Genomic DNA, 26,490 nt, shown 5'->3' on the forward strand with positions numbered 1-26,490 from the left:
GACATGGAAACATTATATACATCTAGACATGGAAACATTATATACATCTAGACATAGGTTAACATCTCGACATGGAAACATTATATACATCTAGACATGGAAACATTATATACATCTAGACATGGAAACATTATATACATCTAGACATGGAAACATTATATACATCTAGACATGGAAACATTATATACATCTAGACATAGGTGAACATCTAGACATGGAAACATTATATACATCTAGACATGGAAACATTATATACATCTAGACATGGAAACATTATATACATCTAGACATGGAAACATTATATACATCTAGATATGGAAACATTATATACATCTAGACATAGGTTAACATCTAGACATGGAAACATTATATACATCTAGACATGGAAACATTATATACATCTAGATATGGAAACATTATATACATCTAGACATAGGTTAACATCTAGACATGGAAACATTATATACATCTAGACATGGAAACATTATATACATCTAGACATAGGTTAACATCTAGACATGGAAACATTATATACATCTAGACATGGAAACATTATATACATCTAGACATGGAAACATTATATATCTAGACATAGGTTAACATCTAGACATGGAAACATTATAACCATCTAGACATAGGTGAACATCTAGACATGGACACATTATTTACATCTAGACATGGAAACATTATATACCTATAGACATAGGTTAACATCTAGACATGGAAACATTATAACCATCTAGACATAGGTGAACATCTAGACATGGAAACATCATATACATCTAGATATGGAAACATTATATATACCTCTATACATGAAAACATGATATACATCTAGACATAGGTTAACATCTAGACATGGAAACATTATATACATCTAGATATGGAAACATTATATATATCTAGACATGGAAACATTGTACAGTGGGGGAAAAAAGTATTTAGTCAGCCACCAATTGTGCAAGTTCTCCCACTTAAAAAGATGAGAGAGGCCTGTAATTTTCATCATATGTACACTTCAACGATGACAGACAAAATGAGAAAAAAAATCCTGAAAATCACATTGTAGGATTTTTAATGAATTTATTTGCAAATTATGTTGGAAAATAAGTATTTGGTCAATAACAAAAGTCTATCTCAATACTTTGTTATATACCCTTTGTTGGCAATGACACAGGTCAAACGTTTTCTGTAAGTCTTCACAAGGTTTTCACACACTGTTGCTGGTATTTTGGCCCATTCCGCCATGCAGATCTCCTCTAGAGCAGTGATGTTTTGGGGCTGTCGCTGGGCAACACTGACTTTCAACTCCCTCCAAAGATTTTCTATGGGGTTGAGATCTGGAGACTGGCTAGGCCACTCCAGGACCTTGAAATGCTTCATACGAAGCCACTCCTTTGTTGCCCGGGTGGTGTGTTTGGGATCATTGTCATGCTGAAAGACCCAGCCATGTTTCATCTTCAATGCCCTTGCTGATGGAAGGAGGTTTTCACTCAAAATCTCACGATACATGGCCCCATTCATTCTTTCCTTTACACGGATCAGTCGTCCTGGTCCCTTTGCAGAAAAACAGCCACAAAGCATGATGTTTCCACCCCCATGCTTCACAGTAGGTATGGTGTTCTTTGGATGCAACTCAGCATTCTTTGTCCTCCAAACACGACGAGTTGAGTTTTTACCAAAAGGTTCTATTTTGGTTTCATCTGACCATATGACATTCTCCCAATCCTCTTCTGGATCATCTAAATGCTCTCTAGCAAACTTCAGACGGGCCTGGACATGTACTGACTTAAGCAGGGGGACACGTCTGGCACTGCAGGATTTGAGTCCCTGGCGGCGTAGTGTGTTACTGATGGTAGGCTTTGTTACTTTGGTCCCAGCTCTCTGCAGGTCATTCACTAGGTCCCCCTGTGTGGTTCTGGGATTTTTGCTCACCGTTCTTGTGATAATTTTGACCCCACAGGGTGAGATCTTGCGTGGAGCCCCAGATCGAGGGAGATTATCAGTGGTTTTGTATGTCTTCCATTTCCTAATAATTGCTCCCACAGTTGATTTCTTCAAACCAAGCTGCTTACCTATTGCAGATTCAGTCTTCCCAGCCTGGTGCAGGTCTACAATTTTGTTTCTGGTGTCCTTTGACAGCTCTTTGGTCTTGGCCATAGTGGAGTTTGGAGTGTGACTGTTTGAGGTTGTGGACAGGTGTCTTTTATACTGATAACAAGTTCAAACAGGTGCCATTAATACAGGTAACGAGTGGAGGACAGAGGAGCCTCTTAAAGAAGAAGTTACAGGTCTGTGAGAGCCAGAAATCTTGCTTGTTTGTAGGTGACCAAATACTTATTTTCCACCATAATTTGCAAATAAATTCATAAAAAATCCTACAATGTGATTTTCTTGATTTTTTTTCTGATTTTGTCTGTCATAGCTGACGTGTACCTATGATGAAAATTACAGGCCTCTCTCATCTTTTTAACTGGGAGAACTTGCACAATTGGTGGCTGACTAAATACTTTTTTTCCCCACTGTATACATATAGACATGGAAACATGATATACATCTAGACATAGGTTAACATCTAGACATGGAAACATTATATACATCTAGACATGGAAACATTAAATACATCTAGACATGGAAACATTATATACATCTAGACATGGAAACATTAAATACATCTAGACATGGAAACATTATATACATCTAGACATAGGTTAACATCTAGACATGGAAGCATTACATACATCTAGACATGGAAACATTATATACATCTAGACATGGAAACATTATATACATCTAGATATGGAAACATTATATACCTATAGACATAGGTTAACATCTAGACATGGAAACATTATATACATCTAGACATAGGTTAACATCTAGACAAGGAAACATTATATACATCTAGACATGGAAACATTATATACATCTAGACATGGAAACATTATATACATCTAGACATAGGTGAACATCTAGACATGGAAACATTATATACATCTAGACATGGAAACATTATATACATCTAGATATGGAAACATTATATACATCTAGACATAGGTTAACATCTAGACATGGAAACATTATATACATCTAGACATGGAAACATTATATACATCTAGATATGGAAACATTATATACATCTAGACATAGGTTAACATCTAGACATGGAAACATTATATACATCTAGACATAGGTTAACTTCTAGACATGGAAACATTATATACATCTAGACATGGAAACATTATATACATCTAGACATGGAAACATTATATATATCTAGACATAGGTGAACATCTAGACATGGAAACATTATATACATCTAGACATAGGTGAACATCTAGACATGGAAACATCATATACATCTAGATATGGAAACATTATATATACCTCTATACATGAAAACATGATATACATCTAGACATAGGTTAACATCTAGACATGGAAACATTATATACATCTAGATATGGAAACATTATATATATCTAGACATGGAAACATTGTATACATATAGACATGGAAACATGATATACATCTAGACATAGGTTAACATCTAGACATGGAAACATTATATACATCTAGACATGGAAACATTAAATACATCTAGACATGGAAACATTATATACATCTAGACATGGAAACATTAAATACATCTAGACATGGAAACATTATATACATCTAGACATAGGTTAACATCTAGACATGGAAGCATTACATACATCTAGACATGGAAACATTATATACATCTAGACATGGAAACATTATATACATCTAGATATGGAAACATTATATACCTATAGACATAGGTTAACATCTAGACATGGAAACATTATGTACATCTAGACATGGAAACATGATATACATCTAGGCATGGAAACATTATATACATCTAGACATAGAAACATTATATACATCTAGACATGGAAACATTATATACATCTAGACATAGGTTAACATCTAGACATGGAAACATTATATACATCTAGACATGGAAACATTATATACATCTAGACATGGAAACATTATATACATCTAGACATGGAAACATTATATACATCTAGACATAGGTGAACATCTAGACATGGAAACATTATATACATCTAGACATGGAAACATTATTTACATCTAGATATGGAAACATTATATACATCTAGACATAGGTTAACATCTAGACATGGAAACATTATATACATCTAGACATGGAAACATTATATACATCTAGATATGGAAACATTATATACATCTAGACATAGGTTAACATCTAGACATGGAAACATTATATACATCTAGACATGGAAACATTATATACATCTAGACATAGGTTAACATCTAGACATGGAAACATTATATACATCTAGACATGGAAACATTATATACATCTAGACATGGAAACATTATATATATCTAGACATAGGTGAACATCTAGACATGGAAACATTATTTACATCTAGACATGGAAACATTATATACATCTAGACACAGGTTAACATCTAGACATGGACACATTATTTACATCTGGACATAGAAACATTATTTACATCTAGACATAGGTTAACATCTAGACATGGAAACATTATATATATCTAGACATAGGTTAACATCTAGACATGGAAACATTATATACATCTAGACACAGGTTAACATCTAGACATGGACACATTATTTACATCTAGACATAGAAACATTATTTACATCTAGACATAGGTTAACATCTAGACATGGAAACATTATATATATCTAGACATAGGTTAACATCTAGACATGGAAACATTATAACCATCTAGACATAGGTGAACATCTAGACATGGAAATATCATATACATCTAGATATGGAAACATTATATACATCTATACATAAAAAAATGATATACATCTAGACATAGGTTAACATCTTGACATGGAAACATTATTTACATATAGACATGGAAACATTATATACATCTAGACATGGAAACATTATATACATCTAGATATGGAAACATTATATACATCTATACATGAAAAAATGATATACATCTAGACATAGGTTAACATCTTGACATGGAAACATTATTTACATATAGACATGGAAACATTATTTACATATAGACATGGAAACATTATATACATCTAGACATGGAAACATTATATACATCTAGATATGGAAACATTATATACATCTATACATGAAAAAATGATATACATCTAGACATAGGTTAACATCTTGACATGGAAACATTATTTACATATAGACATGGAAACATTATATACATCCAGACATGGAAACATTATATATATCTAGACATAGGTTAACATCTAGACATGGAAACATTATTACCATCTAGACATAGGTGAACATCTAGACATGGAAACATTATTTACATCTAGACATGGAAACATTATATACATCTAGACACAGGTTAACATCTAGACATGGACACATTATTTACATCTAGACATAGAAACATTATTTACATCTAGACATAGGTTAACATCTAGACATGGAAACATTATATATATCTAGACATAGGTTAACATCTAGACATGGAAACATTATAACCATCTAGACATAGGTGAACATCTAGACATGGAAATATCATATACATCTAGATATGGAAACATTATATACATCTATACATGAAAAAATGATATACATCTAGACATAGGTTAACATCTTGACATGGAAACATTATTTACATATAGACATGGAAACATTATATACATCTAGACATGGAAACATTACATACATCTAGACATGGAAACATTATGTACATTATGTACATCTAGACATGGAAACATGTCTTTAGACATGGAAACAAGCCTTCTTGGCAGAGTTCCTCTGTCCAGTGTCTGTGTTCTTTTGCCCATCTTAATCTTTTATTTTTATTGGCCAGTCTGAGATATGGCGTTTTCTTTGCAACTCTGACTAGTCGCCTCTTCACTGTTGATGTTGAGACTGATGTTTTGCGGGTACAATTTAATGAAGCTGCCAGTTGAGGACTTGTAAGGCATCTGTTTCTAAAACTAGACACTCTAATGTACTTCTCCTCTTGCTCAGTTGTGCACCGGGGCCTCCCACTCCTCTTTCTATTCTGGTTAGAGACAGTTTGCGCTGTTCTGTGAAGGGAGTAGTACACAGCATTGTGCGAGATCTTTAGTTTTTTGGCAATTTCTCACATGGAATAGCCTTCATTTCTCAGAACAAGAATAGACTGATGAGTGTCAGAAGAATTAGCTAACACAACGTGCCATTGGAACACAGGAGTGATGGTTGCTGATAATGGACCTCTGTACACCTATGTAGATATTCCATAAGAAATCTGCTGTATCCGGCTACAATAGTTATTTACAACATTAACAATATCTACACTGTGATTTCTGATCAAATTAGATTTTCTTTCAAAACAAAGGACATTTCTAAGTGACCTCAAACTTTTGAACGGTAGTGTAGGTGAACATAGAAGTCAAGACATTGCCGATAGAAACACATTTCTATTGGATAGAACGTGTAAGAGTCTTATAAAAATACATCAGCCACATCAAGACACAGTTCCTGTACAGTATCTGCTCAGTAGCTCATTCTCATAAACGTTCTCTAAGTTTGTTTTCGGCCAATTTGCTAAATGTTCCTGCTGCGCTTAGCTCGAAGAGGAATGCTGTGTTTGTTCTCTCCTGCTGGCACTGCTGCCTCTCTGAATCCCCAGTTACATTCATCTGGATGTTCATCTCTCCTCCTCCTCCTCCTCCTCCTCCTCCTCCTCCTCCTCCTCCTCCTCCTCCCTCCTATCATTATCTTTAATCCCAGCCTCTATCTATCCTTTCCTCCTTGGCTGACAGTCAGAGGGGTTCTGAACTGAAATGGCCTGGAAGGCAAGCAGACAGGTTCTTTCACCCCCTAGTCTCCTCAAATCTGCTCGAAGTCTGTTCCATTCATTACCAGTATTGAGAATGAAAAGTTGCATTGAGCCGTGGTTGACGGACAACGGAAATATCTGTGAATGTAGCATGTTTCCTTTAATATGATAACCGCAAATCCCTTCTTCTATGTAGTGAAAAGGCTGTGTAGAATTTTTCCTTGGTGGTAACGAGATGGTATAGCTGGCATGCTTTAAACAGATACTGTGCAGGATCAGGATGGGACTGTGCATTATGGTAATGAGTCCGTCTCATATCTCAAAGACTATGTGTTTTTCTGTGGGATATGGTGGAACCAAACAAGTGTCCTGACTCTCTGTGGTGACTAAAGATCCCATGGCACTTATCATAAGACTAGGGGTGTTAACCCCGGTGTCCTGGTTAAATTCCCAATCTGGCCCTCATACCATCATGGCCACCTAATCATCCCCAGCTTCCAATTGCTCACTCATTCAAATCCCCCCCTTCCCTCTCCCTGTAACTATTCCCCATGCTGTTGCTGTAAATGACAATGTGTTCTCAGTCAATTTACCTGGTAACATAAGGTTAAAACATTTTTTACAAAAATAATTATATTTTAATTTTGGCCACCGGCCAACTGAGCTAGTAGATCGGAAATTCTACTAGCTGCAAATTCTACTAGCTGCAAATTCTACTAGTTGCAAATTCTACTAGCTGCAAATTCATCTAACTGCAAATTATACTGCAAATTCTACAAGCGGCAAATTATACTGCAAATTCTAATGGCTGCAAATTCTACTGCAACTTCTACTAACTGCAAATTCTACTAACTGCAAATTCTACAAGCTGAAAATTCTACTACCTGCAAATTCTACTAACTGCAAATTCTACTAATTGCAAATTCTACTACCTGCAAATTCTACTAGAAGCACATTCTACTAGCTGCAAATTCTACTAACTGCAAATTCTACTAACTGCAAATTCTACTAGCTGCAAATTCTACGAATTGCAAATTCTACTAGAAGCACATTCTACTAGAAGCACATTCTACTAGCTGCAAATTCTACTAGCTGCAAATTCTACTAACTGCAAATTCTACTAGCTGCAAATGCTACTAGCTGAAAATACTACTAACTACAAATTCTACTACCTGCCAATTCTACTAGCTGAAAATTCTACTAATTGCAAATTCTAATAACTCCAAATTCTACTAACTGCAAAATCTACTGCAAGTTCTACTAGCTGCAAATTATACTGCAAATTCTACTAGCTGCAAATTCTACTAGCTGCAAATTCTACTAGCTGTAAATTCTGCTAATTGCAAATTCTACTAATTGCAAATTCTACTAACTGCAAATTCTTCTAATTGCAAATTCTACTAACTGCAAATTCTACTAATTGAAAATTCTACTCGCTGCAAATTCTACTAGTTGCAAATTCTACTAGCTTCATTTAGGTATATCAGAAGACTAAGTTCTCTACAGTAGTGTGTTTGTCTCACCTTAGGTCCGTCAGTTCCAGGAGTTCCAGGAAGACCACGGGGTCCCTGCAGCCCCTGAGGCCCAGCACCTCCTCTCTCTCCTGGGAAACCACGCTCACCCTACAGGGAGACAGGGATGGATGGATGGTTAGCATTATTATCCTCCATAACTCCATAAGTGGAGTTAGCTATATGAACATCGTAGGTATGGAGATGATGGTGGAGGAAATTAAACTCACTCTTGGTCCAGTGGCACCAGCAGCTCCACCCTCTCCTGGAACTCCCATGTCACCGGGCTTGCCACCCTCACCAGGGGGGCCGGGAGGTCCGGGCAGACCCTGTTCAAAGGAAGCAAAACAACCAATCAATCACGTGGCTGTTGTTACTACTTGTGAAGTGTATAGCTGACTGAATTGTCAATGTGATTGGACAAATGTAGTGTATAATGGCTGCATTTACACAGGCAGCCTAATTTCTATATTTTTCCACTAATGTCTTTTTTGACCAATCAGATCAGCTAATTTGCCAATAATTGGGCAAAAGATCAGAATTGCGCTGCCTGTGTAAATACAGACTAATATGTTATAGGAGCGTGCAGAGTGACAGACAGACAGGTATTCAATGAATGCAGACAGACAGACAGACAGACAGACAGACAGACAGACAGACAGACAGACAGACAGACAGACAGACAGACAGACAGACAGACAGACAGACAGACAGACAGACAGACAGGTACACAGTGAAGGCAGATTGACAGACAGTCAGGTACACAGTGAATGCAGAGAGACAGACAGACAGGTACACAGTGAATGCAGTGAGGCAGACAGACAGACAGGTACACAGTGAATGCAGAGTGACAGACAGACAGACAGACAGACAGACAGACAGACAGACAGACAGACAGACAGACAGACAGACAGACAGACAGACAGACAGACAGACAGACAGACAGACAGACAGACAGGTACACAGTGAATGCAGAGTAACAGACAGACAGACAGGTACACAGTGAATGCAGAGTGACAGACAGTCAGACAGACAGGTACAAAGTGAATGCAGATTGACAGACAGACAGGTACACAATGAATGCAGAGTGACAGACAGACAGGTACACAGTGAATGCAGAGTAACTGACAGACAGGTACACAGTGAATGCAGTGAGGCAGACAGACAGACAGGTACACAGTGAATGCAGAGTGACAGACAGACAGACAGACAGACAGACAGACAGACAGACAGACAGACAGACAGACAGACAGACAGACAGGTACACAGTGAATGCAGAGTGACAGACAGACAGACAGGTACACAGTGAATGCAGAGTGACAGACAGTCAGACAGACAGGTACAAAGTGAATGCAGATTGACAGACAGACAGGTACACAATGAATGCAGAGTGACAGACAGACAGGTACACAGTGAATGCAGAGTAACTGACAGACAGACAGGTACACAGTGAATGCAGAGAGACAGACAGACAGGTACACAGTGAATGCAGTGAGGCAGACAGACAGACAGGTACACAGTGAATGCAGAGTGACAGACAGACAGACAGACAGACAGACAGACAGACAGACAGACAGACAGACAGACAGACAGACAGACAGACAGACAGACAGACAGACAGTGAATGCAGAGTGACAGACAGACAGACAGGTACACAATGAATGCAGAGTGACAGACAGTCAGACAGATAGGTACACAGTGAATGCAGATTGACAGACAGACAGGTACACAGTGAATGCAGAGCGACAGACAGACAGGTACACAGTGAATGCAGAGTGACAGACAGACAGACAGACAGACAGACAGACAGACAGACAGACAGACAGACAGACAGACAGACAGACAGACAGACAGACAGGTACACAGTGAATGCAGAGTGACAGACAGACGGACAGGTACACAGTGAATGCAGAGTGACAGACAGTCAGACAGACAGGTACAAAGTGAATGCAGATTGACAGACAGACAGGTACACAATGAATGCAGAGTGACAGACAGACAGGTACACAGTGAATGCAGAGTAACTGACAGACAGACAGGTACACAGTGAATGCAGAGAGACAGACAGACAGGTACACAGTGAATGCAGTGAGGCAGACAGACAGACAGGTACACAGTGAATGCAGAGTGACAGACAGACAGACAGACAGACAGACAGACAGACAGACAGACAGACAGACAGACAGACAGACAGACAGACAGGTACACAGTGAATGCAGAGTGACAGACAGACAGACAGGTACACAGTGAATGCAGAGTGACAGACAGTCAGACAGACAGGTACAAAGTGAATGCAGATTGACAGACAGACAGACAGGTACACAATGAATGCAGAGTGACAGACAGACAGGTACACAGTGAATGCAGAGTAACTGACAGACAGACAGGTACACAGTGAATGCAGAGAGACAGACAGACAGGTACACAGTGAATGCAGTGAGGCAGACAGACAGACAGGTACACAGTGAATGCAGAGTGACAGACAGACAGACAGACAGACAGACAGACAGACAGACAGACAGACAGACAGACAGACAGACAGACAGACAGACAGTGAATGCAGAGTGACAGACAGACAGACAGGTACACAATGAATGCAGAGTGACAGACAGTCAGACAGATAGGTACACAGTGAATGCAGATTGACAGACAGACAGGTACACAGTGAATGCAGAGCGACAGACAGACAGGTACACAGTGAATGCAGAGTGACAGACAGACAGGTACACAATGAATGCAGAGTGACTGACAGACAGACAGGTACACAGTGAATGCGCAGACAGACAGACAGACAGACAGACAGACAGACAGACAGACAGACAGACAGACAGACAGACAGACAGACAGACAGATACACAGTAAATGCAGAGTGACAGAGAGACAGGTACACAGTGAATGCAGAGAGACAGGTACACAGTGAATGCGCGCAGACAGACAGGTACACAGCGAATGCAGACAGACAGGTGCACAGCGAATGCAGAGAGATAGACAGACAGGTACACAGTGAATGCAGAGTGAGAGAGAGAGAGGTACACAGTGAAAGGCAGAGAGAGAGAGAGAGAGAGAGAGAGAGAGAGAGAGAGGTGTACATCTACTGACCTGGAAGCCAGAAGGTCCAGGTTGTCCTTGCTCTCCTCTCTCTCCAGCAGGGCCCTGTGGTAAAGGAAGGCTTAACAGTGAGCATTATTCATTGACCTGTCAAAGTCACTGCTAATTCAGAGGCTTTCCTCATTTGGCCTAGACCAGGCTGCATGTAACTGGTTTAAAAATTACTTGACAGATAGAACTCAATGTGTATCTACTGTTAAATCAGGTTTCCTGGATATTACGAAAGGTGTCCCGCAGAGGTTGATTCTGGGTCCTGTACTTTTTACTGTTTACATTGTGAATATCGACTTGTCTGTAAAACATTTTTACCTGCACTTGTATGCCGATGATACTGTTGTGTATGCTATTGTCCCCAGGGTTGACCAGGCTCTATTTGAACTACAGTCTGCCTTCATTGTATTACAGAACAACTTTGACCTGAAATTAGTATTGAATGCAGGTAAAACTAAATATATGCTATTATTCAGTCAACGTTTCTATTGGTTCTAGACTATGGCGACATCATCTCTATGAACTCAGCTGCCAATTCGTTAAAGCCGTTAGATGCAGTTTATCATAGTACACTGCGCTTTATTACAGGCAACAATTTTAGTACTCATCACTGCATTCTCTACCAGGAAGTTGGCTGGCCCTCTTTGATGTCACATATGTTGATACATGACTATTTTTTCATTTATAAAGCCTTTTAAAAAAGCCCCACTGTACCTAACGTCTTTACTAAACTTTAGACATAGGAGTTACCACACCAGGTCTCAGGGATGGATAACTCTGGAAATTCCTCTGGTCTCTACTGAGTTAAGTAAATCAGCTTTTAGTTTTCTTGCACTTTACTTGTGGAACAATCTTCAAAATGTTCTTCAATGTGATGTTCTGGTGCCTCTTGGGTCATTCAGACAGCTGATTGAGGACCTTATTACTGATGAATGTGATGTTCTGGTGCCTCTAGGGTAATTCAGACAGCTGATTGAGGACCTTATTACTGATGAATGTGATGTTCTGGTGCCTCTAGGGTCATTCAGACAGCTGATTGAGGACCTTATTACTGATGAATGTGATGTTCTGGTGCCTCTTGGGTCATTCAGACAGCTGATTGAGGACCTTATTAGTGATGAATGTGATGTTCTGGTACCTCTAGGGTCATTCAGACAGCTGATTGAGGACCTTATTACTGATGAATGTGATGTTCTGGTGCCTCTAGGGTAATTCAGACAGCTGATTGAGGACCTTATTACTGATGAATGTGATGTTCTGGTACCTCTAGGGTCATTCAGACAGCTGATTGAGGACCTTATTACTGATGAATGTGATGTTCTGGTGCCTCTAGGGTCATTCAGACAGCTGATTGAGGACCTTATTACTGATGAATGTGATGTTCTGGTACCTCTAGGGTAATTCAGACAGCTGATTGAGGACCTTATTAGTGATGAATGTGATGTTCTGGTGCCTCTAGGGTCATTCAGACAGCTGATTGAGGACCTTATTACTGATGAATGTGATGTTCTGGTGCCTCTAGGGTCATTCAGACAGCTGATTGAGGACCTTATTACTGATGAATGTGATGTTCTGGTGCCTCTAGGGTAATTCAGACAGCTGATTGAGGACCTTATTACTGATGAATGTGATGTTCTGGTACTTCTAGGGTCATTCAGACAGCTGATTGAGGACCTTATTAGTGATGAATGTGATGTTCTGGTGCCTCTAGGGTCATTCAGACAGCTGATTGAGGACCTTATTACTGATGAATGTGATGTTCTGGTGCCTCTAGGGTCATTCAGACAGCTGATTGAGGACCTTATTACTGATGAATGTGATGTTCTGGTGCCTCTAGGGTAATTCAGACAGCTGATTGAGGACCTTATTACTGATGAATGTGATGTTCTGGTACTTCTAGGGTCATTCAGACAGCTGATTGAGGACCTTATTACTGATGAATGTGATGTTCTGGTGCCTCTAGGGTCATTCAGACAGCTGATTGAGGACCTTATTACTGATAAATGTGTTTGTTTTTTATGACTGTGTTTTTCTTTCTGTTTGCATTTTGTATTGATATTGACGTGTGCATTTTCTGTCATTTCTGTAATTCAGTGCTCATCTGTAGAATACTTGGTCTCAGTATGACTCCCTGATAAAATAAAGGTTCCATAGAATTATAGCAAAACAAGGCGTTGGGCTGCCGTTAAAAAAACGAATGGTGCCTTCAGACTCAATCGACACATCTAACATCAAGCCAAGTCATTGTGAAGAAGTTGGTCTCATCTTGACGATACAGTGTAATAATCTTACCATCTTACAACCACAATGAAACTTGAATCAGAAAGGTTAGCTAGCAGTGAATTGACAACGATACGCGTTGAACACATTGGAGTATATCCAGTCTGGGTTTGGTGGAGTTATCAGGTCATTTTCAGAGAGTAAATTGAGAAAGGTGGATAAGATCAGTGAGACAGACGTGACGGCAGCAGAGTGTGATTGGAGAGATAGATACTCACAGCAGGGCCAGGGGGTCCAGCAGCACCGGTCTCACCATCCTTACCAGGAAGACCCTATAGGGAGAGAGAGAGAAAAAAGAGAGAGGGTAGAGAAAGAGAAAGAGAAAGAGAGAGCGATAGAGAGAGAGAGAAGAGAGAGGGTAGAGAAAGAGATAGAGAGGAGAGAGAGAGAAGAGAGAGAGAGAGAGAGAGCGAGAGAGAGAGCGAGCGAGCGAGCGAGAGAGAGTTAGAGGCCATGGGAGCCAGATGAAGACTGATCAATGTAATTACTACTACGGCAACTGAGTAGGGATAAACTGAGTATGTGGAATGGTTTCTTAACAACGTCTTTAAAGTGTTTTCTGCGCATTTGAAATGGCATATATTATCATCAAAAAGAAGGTAGCAGGCTATTTATGATTTGTAACTGTGTTTGGTTTAATCTTAATGGATTCCTTTCTAGTCGGGCATAAGGTATGTTTACCCCGGCATATTTCACATGGCTCTACTGAAAAGGCTGTCTGTCTGGGTGAGATAAATGACTTACTCTCAGACCTGGCGCACCGAGCAATCCTTTCTCTCCGCCCTTGCCAGGTTCGCCCTAGTCAGAAAACACACACACCAGTCAGTCACCAAGGATGTCCAGTTGTACTGTATGTAGAATAGACAGACACTCTGTCCATGGCAGCTAGTCTTCAAGCCAGTTGTATGTAGAATAGACAGACACTCTGTCCATGTAGATATGTAATCTCCATATGTATATGTAAATCATCCAACACACCCAATCAACCAAATCAATTAATCAATCAAACAGTCACACTCACGTTGGCTCCCTTGGGTCCGGGGAATCCCATCACGCCAGGCTGGCCGCGGGCTCCCATAGGGCCAGGGGGTCCGGGGCGACCATCCTCACCAGAAGAACCCTACAGAGGGGAAACAGGAGGGTCAGTCAATCAATCAATCAATCAATCAATCAATCAATCAATCAATTATGCAAAATAAAAACTAGAAGTTATGCACCTGAGGGGGTTTCTACACTGTCAGAGTCAATGATGTACCCTATCAGTCATCTAGTGTCTATATAAATCAGTGGTCAGAATCCTGTAAACACGCTGATTCATCTAGTGTCTATATTAATCAGTGGTCAAAGTTCTGTGAACATGCTGATTCATCTAGTGTCTATATAAATCAGTGGTCAGAATCCTGTGAACATGCTGATTCATCTAGTGTCTATATAAATAAGTGGTCAGAGTCCTGTGAACATGCTGATTCATCTAGTGTCTATATAAATCAGTGGTCAGAATCCTGTGAACATGCTGATTCATCTAGTGTCTATATAAATCAGTGGTCAGAATCCTGTGAACATGCTAATTCATCTAGTGTCTATATAAATCAGTGGTCAGAATCCTGTGAACATGCTAATTCATCTAGTGTCTATATAAATCAGTGGTCAGAATCCTGTGAACATGCTAATTCATCTAGTGTCTATATAAATCAGTGGTCAGAATCCTGTGGACATGAAATTCATCTAGTGTCTATATAAATCAGTGGTCAGAATCCTGTGAACATGCTGATTCATCTAGTGTCTATATAAATCAGTGGTCAGAATCCTGTGAACATGCTGATTCATCTAGTGTCTATATTAATCAGTGGTCAGAATCCTGTGAACATGCTGATTCATCTAGTGTCTATATAAATCAGTGGTCAGAATCCTGTGAACATGCTGATTCATCTAGTGTCTATATTAATCAGTGGTCAGAATCCTGTGAACATGCTGATTCATCTAGTGTCTATATAAATCAGTGGTCAGAGTCCTGTGAACATGCTGATTCATCTAGTGTCTATATAAATCAGTGGTCAGAATCCTGTGAACATGCTGATTCATCTAGTGTCTATATAAATCAGTGGTCAGAATCCTGTGAACATGCTAATTCATCTAGTGTCTATATAAATCAGTGGTCAGAATCCTGTGAACATGCTAATTCATCTAGTGTCTATATAAATCAGTGGTCAGAATCCTGTGAACATGCTAATTCATCTAGTGTCTATATAAATCAGTGGTCAGAATCCTGTGAACATGCTGATTCATCTAGTGTCTATATAAATCAGTGGTCAGAATCCTGTGAACATGCTGATTCATCTAGTGTCTATATAAATCAGTGGTCAGAATCCTGTGAACATGCTGATTCATCTAGTGTCTATATAAATCAGTGGTCAGAATCCTGTGAACATGCTGATTCATCTAGTGTCTATATTAATCAGTGGTCAGAATCCTGTGAACATGCTGATTCTTCTAGTGTCTATATAAATCAGTGGTCAGAATCCTGTGAACATGCTGATTCATCTAGTGTCTATATTAATCAGTGGTCAGAATCCTGTGAACATGCTGATTCATCTAGTGTCTATATAAATCAGTGGTCAGAATCCTGTGAACATGCTGATTCATCTAGTGTCTATATAAATCAGTGGTCAGAATCCTGTGAACATGCTGATTCATCTAGTGTCTATATAAATCAGTGGTCAGAATCCTGTGAACATGCTGATTCATCTAGTGTCTATATAAATCAGTGGTCAGAATCCTGTGAACATGCTGATTCATCTAGTGTCTATATAAATCAGTGGTCAGAATCCTGTGAACATGCTGATTCATCTAGTGTCTATATAAATCAGTGGTCAGAATCCTGTGAACATGCTGATTCATCTAGTGTCTATATAAATCAGTGGTCAGAATCCTGTGAACATGCTGATTCATCTAGTGTCTATATAAATCAGTGGTCAGAATCCTGTGAACATGCTGATTCATCTAGTGTCTATATAAATCAGTGGTCAGAATCCTGTGAACATGCTGATTCATCTAGTGTCTATATTAATCAGTGGTCAGAATCCCGTGAACATGCTGATTCATCTAGTGTCTATATAAATCAGTGGTCAGAATCCCGTGAACATGCTGATTCATCTAGTGTCTATATTAATCAGTGGTCAGAATCCCGTGAACATGCTGATTCATCTAGTGTCTATATAAATCAGTGGTCAGAATCCCGTGAACATGCTGATTCATCTAGTGTCTATATAAATCAGTGGTCAGAATCCCGTGAACATGCTGATTCATCTAGTGTCTATATAAATCAGTGGTCAGAATCCCGTGAACATGCTGATTCATCTAGTGTCTATATAAATCAGTGGTCAGAATCCCGTGAACATGCTGATTCATCTAGTGTCTATATAAATCAGTGGTCAGTATCCCGTGAACATGCTGATTCATCTAGTGTCTATATAAATCAGTGGTCAGAATCCCGTGAACATGCTGATTCATCTAGTGTCTATATAAATCAGTGGTCAGAATCCCGTGAACATGCTGATTCATCTAGTGTCTATATAAATCAGTGGTCAGAATCCCGTGAACATGCTGATTCATCTAGTGTCTATATAAATCAGTGGTCAGAATCCCGTGAACATGCTGATTCATCTAGTGTCTATATAAATCAGTGGTCAGAATCCCGTGAACATGCTGATTCATCTATTGTCTATATAAATCAGTGGTCAGAATCCCGTGAACATGCTGATTCATCTAGTGTCTATATAAATCAGTGGTCAGAATCCCGTGAACATGCTGATTCATCTAGTGTCTATATAAATCAGTGGTCAGAATCCCGTGAACATGCTGATTCATCTAGTGTCTATATAAATCAGTGGTCAGAATCCCGTGAACATGCTGATTCATCTAGTGTCTATATAAATCAGTGGTCAGAATCCCGTGAACATGCTGATTCATCTAGTGTCTATATAAATCAGTGGTCAGAATCCCGTGAACATGCTGATTCATCTAGTGTCTATATAAATCAGTGGTCAGAATCCCGTGAACATGCTGATTCATCTAGTGTCTATATAAATCAGTGGTCAGAATCCCGTGAACATGCTGATTCATCTAGTGTCTATATAAATCAGTGGTCAGAATCCCGTGAACATGCTGATTCATCTAGTGTCTATATAAATCAGTGGTCAGAATCCCGTGAACATGCTGATTCATCTAGTGTCTATATAAATCAGTGGTCAGAATCCCGTGAACATGCTGATTCATCTAGTGTCTATATAAATCAGTGGTCAGAATCCCGTGAACATGCTAATTCATCTAGTGTCTATATAAATCAGTGGTCAGAATCCCGTGAACATGCTGATTCATCTAGTGTCTATATAAATCAGTGGTCAGAATCCCGTGAACATGCTGATTCATCTAGTGTCTATATAAATCAGTGGTCAGAATCCTGTGAACATGCTGATTCATCTAGTGTCTATATAAATCAGTGGTCAGAATCCTGTGAACATGCTGATTCATCTAGTGTCTATATAAATCAGTGGTCAGAATCCTGTGAACATGCTGATTCATCTAGTGTCTATATAAATCAGTGGTCAGAATCCTGTGAACATGCTGATTCATCTAGTGTCTATATAAATCAGTGGTCAGAATCCTGTGAACATGCTGATTCATCTAGTGTCTATATAAATCAGTGGTCAGAATCCTGTGAACATGCTGATTCATCTAGTGTCTATATAAATCAGTGGTCAGAATCCTGTGAACATGCTGATTCATCTAGTGTCTATATAAATCAGTGGTCAGAATCCTGTGAACATGCTGATTCATCTAGTGTCTATATAAATCAGTGGTCAGAATCCTGTGAACATGCTGATTCATCTAGTGTCTATATTAATCAGTGGTCAGAATCCCGTGAACATGCTGATTCATCTAGTGTCTATATAAATCAGTGGTCAGAATCCCGTGAACATGCTGATTCATCTAGTGTCTATATTAATCAGTGGTCAGAATCCCGTGAACATGCTGATTCATCTAGTGTCTATATAAATCAGTGGTCAGAATCCCGTGAACATGCTGATTCATCTAGTGTCTATATAAATCAGTGGTCAGAATCCCGTGAACATGCTGATTCATCTAGTGTCTATATAAATCAGTGGTCAGAATCCCGTGAACATGCTGATTCATCTAGTGTCTATATAAATCAGTGGTCAGAATCCCGTGAACATGCTGATTCATCTAGTGTCTATATAAATCAGTGGTCAGTATCCCGTGAACATGCTGATTCATCTAGTGTCTATATAAATCAGTGGTCAGAATCCCGTGAACATGCTGATTCATCTAGTGTCTATATAAATCAGTGGTCAGAATCCCGTGAACATGCTGATTCATCTAGTGTCTATATAAATCAGTGGTCAGAATCCCGTGAACATGCTGATTCATCTAGTGTCTATATAAATCAGTGGTCAGAATCCCGTGAACATGCTGATTCATCTAGTGTCTATATAAATCAGTGGTCAGAATCCCGTGAACATGCTGATTCATCTAGTGTCTATATAAATCAGTGGTCAGAATCCCGTGAACATGCTGATTCATCTAGTGTCTATATAAATCAGTGGTCAGAATCCCGTGAACATGCTGATTCATCTAGTGTCTATATAAATCAGTGGTCAGAATCCCGTGAACATGCTGATTCATCTAGTGTCTATATAAATCAGTGGTCAGAATCCCGTGAACATGCTGATTCATCTAGTGTCTATATAAATCAGTGGTCAGAATCCCGTGAACATGCTGATTCATCTAGTGTCTATATAAATCAGTGGTCAGAATCCCGTGAACATGCTGATTCATCTAGTGTCTATATAAATCAGTGGTCAGAATCCCGTGAACATGCTGATTCATCTAGTGTCTATATAAATCAGTGGTCAGAATCCCGTGAACATGCTGATTCATCTACTGTCTATATAAATCAGTGGTCAGAATCCCGTGAACATGCTGATTCATCTAGTGTCTATATAAATCAGTGGTCAGAATCCCGTGAACATGCTAATTCATCTAGTGTCTATATAAATCAGTGGTCAGAATCCCGTGAACATGCTGATTCATCTAGTGTCTATATAAATCAGTGGTCAGAATCCCGTGAACATGCTGATTCATCTAGTGTCTATATAAATCAGTGGTCAGAATCCTGTGAACATGCTGATTCATCTAGTGTCTATATAAATCAGTGGTCAGAATCCTGTGAACATGCTGATTCATCTAGTGTCTATATAAATCAGTGGTCAGAATCCTGTGAACATGCTGATTCATCTAGTGTCTATATAAATCAGTGGTCAGAATCCTGTGAACATGCTGATTCATCTAGTGTCTATATAAATCAGTGGTCAGAATCCTGTGAACATGCTGATTCATCTAGTGTCTATATAAATCAGTGGTCAGAATCCTGTGAACATGCTAATTCATCTAGTGTCTATATAAATCAGTGGTCAGAATCCTGTGAACATGCTGATTCATCTAGTGTCTATATAAATCAGTGGTCAGAATCCTGTGAACATGCTGATTCATCTAGTGTCTATATAAATCAGTGGTCAGAATCCTGTGAACATGCTGATTCATCTAGTGTCTATATAAATCAGTGGTCAGAATCCTGTGAACATGCTGATTCATCTAGTGTCTATATAAATCAGTGGTCAGAATCCTGTGAACATGCTGATTCATCTAGTGTCTATATAAATCAGTGGTCAGAATCCTGTGAACATGCTTATTCATCTAGTGAGCAAATTCATGTTTCTTCTTTTTTTTTCTTTTTTTTTTAAATGTTACAGTTGTTGAAAAAAACAGACAACAAGCGTACTTACACCGGGTCCAACTTTTCCTTGAGGACCTGCATCACCGGGACGACCAGTAAGACCCTGCAAGAGCACAGAGACACACACACATCACGGTATACTGTACAGTATGTGAGTTAAATCTACAGTGATTATTGTCTTGGCTTCGTAGTGTAGCCATTACCCTTACCAGAGCCTATATGTCTAATTTAGTAACCTACGTACAATATTATTATGCGAGTCAAAATTACAAAGATAATGTATTGGCTCCATTACTCAGCCACAGTTTGGAGAACTATTCCATCTTACCAGAGCATTTATACATACTACTGTTACAGATGGTAGAAAGATGTTATAGTTATAGATGTTATAGAACTTACTCTTGCACCAGGAAGACCAGGCTCGCCAGGGCGACCAGGGTCACCACCGGCTCCCTTAGGGCCAGACACGCCGCCGACTCCACGCTCGCCAGGGGCTCCCTGGATTAGGAGGAAAAAAATGCATGTTACTCAGTGGAGACGATCAATCAATCAAGTAATCAATCTAATAAATCAATCAACTCATCAATCAATCAGCCAATCAACCCATCAATCAATCAACACATCAACCCATCAATCAATCAACCCATCAACCCATCAATCAATCAACCCATCAATCAATCAGCCAATCAACAAATCAATCAATCGATCAAGACAGATCTATCTCCACAGCCACTTCATATGAGGCCTCAGTAGTACCTGTAATGTATTAGGAGGCTAAATGAACTGAAGACACTCTGAGGGGAGTGTCTGGCAGTGTGAAGCACTGAAATGTAAAGCCTGTCTGTTTGTCCCTAAACAAACCTCAACAGATCATTACAGACATCTGTGTTCCTCTTTATCTTTTTGTGTCAGGGGGTAAGATAATTCACATCCTATTGACATCAATGCTTGACTAAGTGAACATTTGACTTGAGTGGAAAGATCCGCTATATCTGTCTCCACAGTCACTTCACATGAGGTTACCCTAGGCAAACACCCTCAGGCGGCAGGTAGCCTGGAGGGTAGGAGCATTGGGCAAGTAACTGGAAGTTTGAGCAGAGATCAAAATCTGTCATTCTGCCCTTGAGCAAGGCAGTTGCTCCCTGGGTGCTGATGACATGAATGTGGAAGACACATTTTGGTTGAATACATTCCGTTGGGCAACGGAAATCTCCCTTCTGAGGAGGGGGAAAAAGACAGGGGTCAATTGTCTTGAAATTAGAAAAGATTCCTTCTGACACATTCACCCAATGTAATGAATGAGGGTGAATAATATTTAATATGGAATGTAATGAACCGCTTCCATTTGCAGTCTGAGACACTGGTGTCAGCTAGACTAGAGTTGGTGGTGAGGATGAGGTTGAGGTGACCTCTGGTGGTGAAATAGTAGAATTATAGATGACGCCAGTGGACTATACTGACACTAAGACTTGTGTCTAGACTTGACTGTTCATGCAGCATTTGTATTCTGGTCATGGAAATCTGAACGTGTCATGCGTCTACACCTACATGTAAATGTCTCTACCTTGTCCACAGTGTCCTGATTCCCTTTTCTCGCGGTATATTCAAATTCCAGTATGCATTCTACAAAAGGGGGAATAGGCTGATGGCAGTAGCTAATTACTGTAGTTAACTAGCCACCTAACCTCTGTAGCTAGCCAGGGAGCTAACCTCTGTAGCTAGCCAGCAAGCTAACCTCTTTAGCTAACCAGCAAGCTAACCTCTGTAGCTAACCAGCAAGCTAACCTCTGTAGCTAACCAGCAAGCTAACCTCTGTAGCTAGCCAGCAAGCAAACCTCTGTAGCTAGCAAGCAAGCTAGCAAGCAACGCTATAGAGAATGCATATAGTTTAGCATATCTACCCCCCAAAAATTAAAAATATTAGCTAGCTGGCTAGCTTTCATGAGGCCACAAAACAAGTTCCTCACACGCTAGGAATGTATTTGCTACAACGTTATAATTAAAAGGTGCCTTTCGGTCCCAAAACACAAGTTTTCTGGAGACTTGTGGGAGGAGAGCTGATGAAGTCGACCACTTTATGGGCTTTCAGTAGCCTGATTCCGTCCAGACTGAGGAGAATTCCGCACACAATGCATCCCTGACCACCTCCTGAAGTTGTCAGCCAAATCTGAACACAATCAGAACAACAAAGCGATTTTTGTGCATCTACACATCTTTTCAATGCGATCTTCGTATTCTGATAGCAGAAGTCGCATGTAAGTGTCAAGTGTAGACATGACCTAATAGGGGCTCTGTCTTTCTTTCTCACTTATCATTTTCTCTGTGATGCCTGGCTGTTCCAATATCGATGCGCTCCTAACAGAATATTCAGTCAGATTGGATAGTAATTGCCTGAAGGATTCCAATAAATTCTTGTGTTCAGAAAACGATGATGGAATGTCTTCACTACTACTCTACGCAGAGTACGACCCTGCCTCACACAGGAAGCGGCGCAGGTCCTAATCCAGGCACTTGTCATCTCCCGTCTGGATTACTGCAACTCGCTGTTGGCTGGGCTCCCTGCCTGTGCCATTAAACCCCTACAACTCATCCAGAACGCCGCAGCCCGTCTGGTGTTCAACCTACCCAAGTTCTCTCACGTCACCCCGCTCCTCCGCTCTCTCCACTGGCTTCCAGTTGAAGCTCGCATCCGCTACAAGACCATGGTGATTGCCTACGGAGCTGTGAAGGGAACGGCACCTCCATACCTTCAGGCTCTGATCAGGCCCTACACCCAAACAAGGGCACTGCGTTCATCCACCTCTGGCCTGCTGGCCCCCCTACCTCTGAGGAAGCACAGTTCCCGCTCAGCCCAGTCAAAACTGTTCGCTGCTCTGGCACCCCAATGGTGGAACAAGCTCCCTCACGACGCCAGGACAGCGGAGTCAATCACCACCTTCCGGAGACACCTGAAACCCCACCTCTTTAAGGAATACCTAGGATAGGATAAAGTAATCCTTCTAACCCCCCCCCCCCCCCCCCCCCTAAAAGATTTAGATGCACTATTGTAAAGTGGTTGTTCCACTGGATATCATAAGGTGAATGCACCAATTTGTAAGTCGCTCTGGATAAGAGCGTCTGCTAAATGACTTAAATGTAATGTAAATGTACTCTAGTACAGAAGGGCATTTTCACACCATCACTTGGCTGTAGATATATAGATACATATAGTATATTACCCATGATCCTGTGGTGTTGAAATGTACAGATAAGTCATTGCTGACCTGATGTCATAATAACCCAGAACCAATCTTGCGTGGTTAACGTTTATGTTAACAATCCATCACTCAAGAGACTGTTGCTGACACAGTTATTGCATATCTTATTTCCCCAGTCCTGCCAGTATTAGAGTAACCTATTCAGTTGATCTGAATGTATACTTCCTGTTCATTTCCTGTACTATAGCACTTCGTTTCCCCTCCTTTAACGATAAGCCCCTCCCCTGGGACCATATTGTCATGGTGACACTCACCTTGGGACCAGCCAGACCATCCTGACCTGGGAAACCACGGTTACCGGGGGCGCCCTAAACAAAGACAACAACAACAACAGGGTTAGAGGTCAGGAAGAAGAAAAAAAACAAATCAACATTTAACGCTAGGAGCGAGACTACAGTGTGTGATAAATGTAAAGTGACATGGACAGCCCTCTCTGTGACAGCCCTCTCTGGGACAGCACTCTCTGGGACAGCACTCTCTGGGACAGCACTCTCTGGGACAGCACTCTCTGGGACAGCACTCTCTGGGACAGCCCTCTCTGTGACAGCCCTCTCTGTGACAGCCCTCTCTGGGACAGCACTCTCTGGGACAGCCCTCTCTGGGACAGCACTCTCTGGGACAGCCCTCTCTGGGACAGCCCTCTCTGTGACAGCCCTCTCTGTGACAGCCCTCTCTGTGACAGCCCTCTCTGTGACAACCCTCTCTGTGACAGCCCACTGGGAGTGTAGCCATCCATTTCATTTCCTCCTTTTTATGTCCAGGAAACACATTGTGCCTCAACAAGTGGTTGGAATGATAGGTAGCGTTGTACGCCGACGGGGTGACAAGATGGGTGTCATGGGTGGTACTCACTCTCTCTCCGGGAGGTCCGAGAGGTCCAGCAGCGCCAGGCTCTCCTCTGGGTCCCCTCTTCCCCTCCTCTCCTGCAGGGCCAAGGGCTCCTTGGGGACCCGCGGGTCCCTTCACAAACACAACAGGATGTTAGTAATCACATGTAATATCCATCATCCAAAAATAGATTTAGATTTAGAAATAGATTTCACTAAGAAGGGATAAAAACTGTTCAAGTATATGCTGATTTTAGGTGAAGTTCTGTTGTGTTATCATTTGCTTCCAGAAAGTATTTACCAAGCCGCAGACATCTTACTTAACTAATGATAACACAACAGAACTTCACCTAACATCAGCAGACATCTTACTTAACTAATTATAACACAACAGAACTTCACCTAACATCAGCAGACATCTTACTTAACTAATGATAACACAACAGAACTTCACCTAACATCAGCAGACATCTTACTTAACTAATTATAACACAACAGAACTTCACCTAACATCAGCAGACATCTTACTTAACTAATGATAACACAACAGAACTTCACCTAACATCAGCAGACATCTTACTTAACTAATTATAACACAACAGAACTTCACCTAACATCAGCAGACATCTTACTTAACTAATGATAACACAACAGAACTTCACCTAACATCAGCAGACATCTTACTTAACTAATGATAACACAACAGAACTTCACCTAACATCAGCAGACATCTTTAACGAAGCAAAGTTGTCTCTCAATCTTTGGGGCGTTTCTAATTTTTTATAATGAATGATGAGGATAAATATGCATTCTTTACTTTCTTTTAGAAACTACCATAAAATGTTTAAAATAATGTCGCTTGCCTGGTCCTTCGTAGGTCTAATGTTAGATTGTTGCGAGGTAACAAACCAACAGGGCCCCCGTGTGGCTTAGTTACAAACTCTGTTACAATCTGGAAGCAATCTGGGATGCTCTCCATTCTGTCTATGAGATTCATGGGGCATTATAAACTCTTGGACATTATCCAGTATTTTGAGAGATTACTTAGCTATCAGAGACTGAAAGAGAGAGAGGAGGAAGAGAGAAAGAGAGAGAGAGAGAGAGAGAGAGAGAGAGAGAGAGAGAGAGAGAGAGAGAGAGAGAGCCTTGACTATGTACAGACTCAGTGAGCATAGCCTTGCTATTGAGAAAGGCCGCCGTAGGCAGATCTGGCTCTCAAGAGAAGACAGGCTATGTGCACACTGCCCACAAAATGAGGTGGAAACTGAGCTGCACTTCCTAACCTCCTGCCAAATGTATTACCATATTTGAGACACATATTTCCCTCAGATTACACAACAAATCCATATCTATTGGGTGAAATACCACAGTGTGGAATCACAGCAGCAAGATGTGTGACCTGTTGCCACAAGAAAAGGGTAACCAGTGAAGAACAAACACCATTGTAAATACAACCCATATTTATGTTTATTTATTTTCCCTTTCGTACTTTAACTATTTGCACATCATTACAACACATAATATGACATTTAAAATGTCTTTATTCTTTTGGAACTTGTGTGAGTGTAATATTTACTGTTCACTTTTTATTGTTTATTTAATAATACTCACAATCTCTCCCTTGGGTCCAGCCTCACCCTTGAAACCTGGGATACCGGGATCACCCTAGAGAGAAAGACAAAATAGACATGGGTCATTATTAGACCTTCAACATTCTGAAATCTTTTGACAAGGAAGTCAGATTACAACCATTTCCTCCACTGGAGGTGTATATTATTAGCCTTTGAAATGCAAACTGAATCATGCTACATTACAATATATTATTATATTACATATACCTCGTATCATCCCTGACATTCATTATACATTACA

General features: G+C 40.2%; 1 protein-coding gene across 2 annotated transcripts in view; it reads right to left on the reverse strand.

Moving 5' to 3' along the window:
• LOC106583712 (uncharacterized) overlaps positions 1-26,490 on the reverse strand; it is a 93,353-nt gene that overhangs the window by 19,533 nt on the left and 47,330 nt on the right. For both annotated transcript variants that reach the window (XM_082967686.1, XM_014168237.3), the window contains 11 exons: positions 26,230-26,283; positions 24,644-24,751; positions 24,046-24,099; positions 20,934-21,032; positions 20,584-20,637; positions 14,742-14,840; positions 14,465-14,518; positions 13,939-13,992; positions 11,441-11,494; positions 8,572-8,670; positions 8,354-8,452 (listed from right to left, as the gene is read on the reverse strand). In XM_082967686.1, coding sequence (XP_082823812.1) covers positions 8,354-8,452; positions 8,572-8,670; positions 11,441-11,494; positions 13,939-13,992; positions 14,465-14,518; positions 14,742-14,840; positions 20,584-20,637; positions 20,934-21,032; positions 24,046-24,099; positions 24,644-24,751; positions 26,230-26,283 — 828 coding nt within the window. The remainder of the gene's footprint in view (positions 1-8,353; positions 8,453-8,571; positions 8,671-11,440; positions 11,495-13,938; positions 13,993-14,464; positions 14,519-14,741; positions 14,841-20,583; positions 20,638-20,933; positions 21,033-24,045; positions 24,100-24,643; positions 24,752-26,229; positions 26,284-26,490) is intronic.

The sequence above is a fragment of the Salmo salar genome, chromosome 22 (assembly GCF_965601325.2).
Source record: "Salmo salar chromosome 22, fSalSal1, whole genome shotgun sequence".
Classification (NCBI taxonomy): domain Eukaryota; kingdom Metazoa; phylum Chordata; class Actinopteri; order Salmoniformes; family Salmonidae; genus Salmo; species Salmo salar.